The sequence below is a fragment of the Lathyrus oleraceus genome, chromosome 2, assembly GCF_024323335.1.
Source record: "Lathyrus oleraceus cultivar Zhongwan6 chromosome 2, CAAS_Psat_ZW6_1.0, whole genome shotgun sequence".
Taxonomy (NCBI): Eukaryota; Viridiplantae; Streptophyta; class Magnoliopsida; order Fabales; family Fabaceae; genus Lathyrus; species Lathyrus oleraceus.
In genome coordinates this window covers 263,604,501-263,609,856 of record NC_066580.1, presented here as the reverse complement: position 1 = coordinate 263,609,856, position 5,356 = coordinate 263,604,501, and the positions used below count along the sequence as shown (strand labels likewise).

The window sequence follows — 5,356 nt, the reverse complement described above, 5'->3', positions numbered from 1 at the left end:
CCCTTTTAAATTGTGCACAGGAGGAAAAGCTGAGTCTTGTTTCTTCTTGGGATGTTTACTGCTTGAGGGTTTTTGAGGCGCCATTGCTAAAAAAACTTAAGAAGATTTCTCAAAAAATGTGAAAAGCTTGAGAAATGGGTATGAAGAATGGAAATCTGAAACGGAAAAGGGTTTAAAGAAAAGGTTTATGGGTATTTATAAGAAGAAGATGTTGAAACGTTTTAGGATGGTAATGGTGTTTAGTGGGACACGTGGCCATTTCTGATGGGAATGATAAAGAGGTGGAAGTTGAAAAGAGACCATGATGTGAGGAAATGATGGAAGTAGGCTGTGAACGTGGGCTAGACGTGACATTGTGAAGAAAGTGTAATGATGGATCTGCATTGGAAATTGAGATTATCAGACTTGGATTTAATAAAGATTAAATGACATGGCATCAAAACATTGGTTGACAACAAATGACTGTTTCTCCAGAAAACACAGTCGAAACGTCTTTGCTGGGGGGCAATTTGTATGTATGCGTTTTCGACGCCATGGGATTTGGTGTACAAAATGTTTCTTCCGACAAATAACAACATGGGATAAACGTCTGGCTAATAAGTATGGTTCGACACTTCGACAAAATGGAGGGTTCGACACTTCGACAAAATGGAGGTTTCGACATTTCGACAAGATATCTGCAGCTGGGAAGACACCTTTAACAGACATAGAGAATATTGTAGTATATCGACAATTCGACAAAAAGCCTGAAGGAAGACGTCATTTCGACTTAAAGTACAAATTCAAATTCAAAAGAGTCGTGACGTTTGGCAGAAGACGCGTGGAAGCATCTGGCGAAAGGAAGAAGGCCATGTGTCACAGATTTAAGATTTAGTCGTTAGTAACAGTTATGTTATTTGTATATAAATAGGGTAGTTGTTATCTGAAAAAGGGTGTGAAGAATTACTTGTACAAAATTCCTGAAAACGCTCAAAGTACCCGTGTGAGAGAAAAGAGTCATATTTGGAACATGTATGTGTAAACAAACACCAATTCCTTCAAAGTTTATTTCATAAAGTTTAAAGTTCTTTACAAATCTCTTTTACGTTTTCCAGTCATTTATCTTTCTGCACTTTCTCTTTTTCGACACTTTACTTTTCGTCAGTTATTTTCCGCCATTTACTTTATCTTGTTAAATTTACATCTATTTAACGTTTTAATCAACATATTTCGAAGTAAAACACTTAGAGAACAAAAATGGAAGATATGAAAGTGGTTCTAGACATCTTCAAGACCATCTAGACCTGCACATGTCCTAGGATTTGTGTGGTTGATCCTGCAAGTAACCCAATTCTACAAGTTTTGGTAAACCAGAGGTTGTTCGCCAAAATACACAGCGAACAAATTGGCACGCCCAGTGGGACAGTGCAGAAATCTAGAAATTTAGATAATCACTAATCAAAATTTGTTCTTCATTGTATGAGACTGAGAAGCGGTAAAATAACCGTATCCGACGTAGAAATACCTAAAAGAACAAGAGCAAGGAAAATGGCGAACCAGCCAAATAATCCAAACGAGTCCATCCCAGTATCCAACCCTGCCCCTTCGACAGAAGGCAATATAGGATCGGTCCCTGTGTCAGAGGCTGTACCTTCGTCAACAGGGTCGATACCAGCGGTTTCGATGTCGCAAAACGCGCCTGGTTCGTCCTTCAGGGCACAACAAATGCCCGTTGGGACACCCCCTCCTGCGGGGAACACTCCTAGGCCTTTTGTAACAAATTTCACCTTGCCTCCGCCTGGTAGGGAACAACCCTTTGGAATGCCAACTTCGGTGATGGCAAATTTACACAACTCCCCGTTAATATAGTCAGATTCGATGGCCAACGTGTCTTCACCCTTACAAGGGTCATATTTGGAACATGTATGTGTAAACAAACACCAATTCCTTCAAACTTTATTTCATAAAGTTTATAGTTCTTTACAAATCTCTTTTACGTTTTCCAGTCATTTATCTTTCTGCACTTTCTCTTTTTCGACACTTTACTTTTCGTCAGTTATTTTCCGCCATTTACTTTATCTTGTTAAATTTACATCTATTTAACGTTTTAATCAACATATTTCGACGTAAAACACTTAGAGAACAAAAATGGAAGATATGAAAGTGGTTCTAGACAGCTTCAAGACCATCTAGACCTGCACATGTCCTAGGATTTGTTTGGTTGATCCTACAAGTAACCCAATTCTACAAGTTTTGGTAAACCAGAGGTTGTTCGCCAAAATACACAGCGAACACCTTGTGGAATGGTTACGCCTACCCTTTTCGACGCAGCAGCCATTGTTGGTCTTCATCCCAATGGTATAGATTTCGACCCTACTGTCTTAAATGCAGATACCATTGCTTTCGAGACTAGCCTTGCCCCCTACTCCTTATTCATGTCCTATTATCACGACAAGAGTACCACTGAATTTTCAGATGTCGAACACATAGCTTTTCTAACACTGTGGCTATCCAAATATGTGTTTTGTTCTCGCTCTCTCCAGGTTGATAAGAGATTCATTACCATAGCCAATCAACTTCATGCAGGCACAAAACTATGCTTGAGCGAAATGATTCTGGCGAACCTTTATGAATCTCTGAGTGAGAGCGTACATCTTTTAAAAAACACCAAAACCCAAGGTAAAATCAACTTATCAGGACCTTTCTGGCTCTTGCAATTATGGCTCAATGCCACATTTGAAGCCAATCTTCCTGTAGCACCAGAAATAGATGAAGAAGAAGTAAAAAATAGGACTGTCGAATGGCCAAGGTTAGTGCTAATAACGCCAACTGATGAAGGAATCAGCCTTCGACAAGCTTTTAAAAGCTATGTTATGATGTTTGCTAAAAGGTATCAATTTACTTCGACCATGGCACCTTTTGCTGATAGAAAGATCGGACCTAAGTGGTTTACCCAACAACTGCCTTTAGAAATGCAGAAAGACGAAAATATATTTATGAATGTTTGGGAATCATTCTTAACCCCTAGGCTCCTTTTTTCTTATCGTAACACTACTAAAAACCAAGTTGCTTTGATAGTTTATCAACCCAACCTTGTTTCTAGACAGTTCGGCCTAATCCAGATAAAACCTCGACCAATATTTCCCAAGAAAGGATCCATCATTTTTTATAACTCCCTCCATACTGAAGACGAGGGCAAAGAATTGTCGAAGAAACTGACTGATGATCTCCTCGACATTCGACCAGTTATATTTTGACCATCATTCCTATGTACTCCTGAGTTTGATGAATGGTGGAAAGACTACTATTCCAACAAATTTTTCAACGTAGCTGCCTTTGCTACACAATTGACAAATGCTTTCGCTTCTGTGCAGGATCGGACCAAAAAAGCTATTCAAAGACACATTAGGGAGATACAGAGATTTCAAAAATATTTTGAAACTGCGTATAGACCTGATGATCTTAGTCGAACCATACACGAAGCAGCAGCTGAATTAAAACGTAAACTGACGGAGAAGTTTGAAAAACTGTCATTGCCTTCAAATCTTCGACCAGAGGCGCGCTATGACCTGGCTTTCAGTTATCATCCACCAAAGTTTCCTCCTCTGCCAACTGCTGAATTTGGGGTGGCCTTCAGCCCTCCATTTCCAGATTGGTTTGTTTGTGGGGACTTTATGAAAATTCTCCGTCAACAGTACAAAAAACCTGCTGAGCGTGTGGTTCCGACTAAGTATCATCTGGGCGAATACCCAGGACACCTTCATATTGGAATAGAACACGTTCGTGTGGAGGATCCCATTCTTGAAGGTGTTCACAGAAAACACGATTTTTTCTTTTGTTATTCTAACTGTATTATCATGTATCTCTTACATTTGTTTTTTTTATCTCCTTTCTTTCCTTAGCCGTGAAGATCCCTGCTAAGAAAACTGCTGTCGAAGCGTCGCCCAATGCTGCTAAGAAACCTTCGACAAAGGTACAAAACTTTCCTCTTCTTATTTATTCTATTTCCTTTTTCAAAAACTAACTGGCTTTGGTCTGCATGACTAGGTAAGTCGAAAACCCCCAACAATCCAAAAGAGAAAGAGTGAAGAGGAAAGAGAGGAGGATAAAGTCCCTAAAGAAGAGTCTGGTGACGAATCTCCAGAGTTAATCCCTCCCCCTCAGAAGAAAAATAAACTCACGAAGGTCTCTTCCCAAAGATCCATCCTTAAACCAACTAAGAAGGATTCTGCCAGTACTCCTCCTGCTAAGCCTCAGTCGAAAGACACGGAGAGTGGGAAATCCAGCTTCAATACTGAGATTCCTGAGGTAATTTTCTATTTCGACAGCAAATATTCACCTTTCCTGCATCTTTCTTCTAAGTCTTAGAATTCTTTTCAGGAACAAGTGGCTGTCGAAAGAACGCCTGAGAAAATTCTGGAGGAAACAGCCCCAGAAGAAAATCCTGCATCTTTTCCTGACATGCAAACTGTAGCAGAGTTCGACACTACAGTGGGTGAAGCTTCTGAAGATGAATCTCCTCCTTATCAAGGATTAAATGCTGCATCTCAGGGTGATGATATTGACATGGAAGCTGGGGTCGAAGATGATCCTGAAGACGAAACTGCCAAAGATGGGGACAACCAATCGAAACATACAGAGGCTGAGCGTACTTCAGAGCGAAACATTCCACCTGCTCCTGACCAGACCCAAGGGAGTAGCAAATCGAATGGTTCGACTAGTTTCTCTCGCGAGGAGCTTGAAAATCTCAAAGTGCAGAGACCCTTGGAGTATCTGAAGGCCATGCTTAGCGCCCGTTTTAATTTTCAAGATTCTTCACAGAGCAGTTCGACTACTTCTGGGGCCACTTCTGAAACACCATCGCTTGGCAGCATCTTGACCAAAATTAAAGCGAAAATCCTTGATGTTGATTTGTTCAAAATTTAGGAAGAAAACTCCCTTGCTCACCTTGAACTTAAGAAAATTTTGAAGCAAGTGAATGTCTTGGAAGCTTCTGCTGAGGTTGGGAGTTTTGTGATGGAGCTGATGACCCTTATTGACTTGGCCACTGCAGATCTTCTTCGTCAAAGGGATCTTACCACTCAAATCTCCTCAAAGTCTGAAACTCAAACTGCTGAATGGGATGCTGTTTCGACTTCGACTGACAGGGTTTCAAAGTTGCAAAAGCTTTCTGAAACTTATGTCAAAGAAGTTGCTGCTTGTGATGACAATATCCAAAAATGGGAGAAATAGATAGCAACACTTCAAGAAAAGATCTCTCAAGAGAAGAAACGTAAGGCATCCATACAGCAACCCAAGCAGAGCGAGATTGACGAAGAGTTGAGGGTGGGTATTCGACATGCTGAGAAGGCCCAACAACTTAGTCAAGAGATTGAGA

The 5,356-nt window shown here is 40.5% G+C and overlaps 1 protein-coding gene across 1 annotated transcript; it reads left to right on the top strand.

Annotated features, from left to right (window-relative positions):
- The first annotated feature begins 1,662 nt into the window (after window positions 1-1,662).
- LOC127122820 (uncharacterized) lies at window positions 1,663-4,905 on the top strand. The gene is made up of 4 exons (XM_051053102.1): window positions 1,663-1,780; window positions 3,882-3,952; window positions 4,027-4,287; window positions 4,360-4,905. The coding sequence occupies exons 1-4, from the start codon at window positions 1,663-1,665 to the stop codon at window positions 4,903-4,905; spliced, it is 996 nt and encodes a 331-aa protein (XP_050909059.1).
- Window positions 4,906-5,356: the final 451 nt, after the last annotated feature.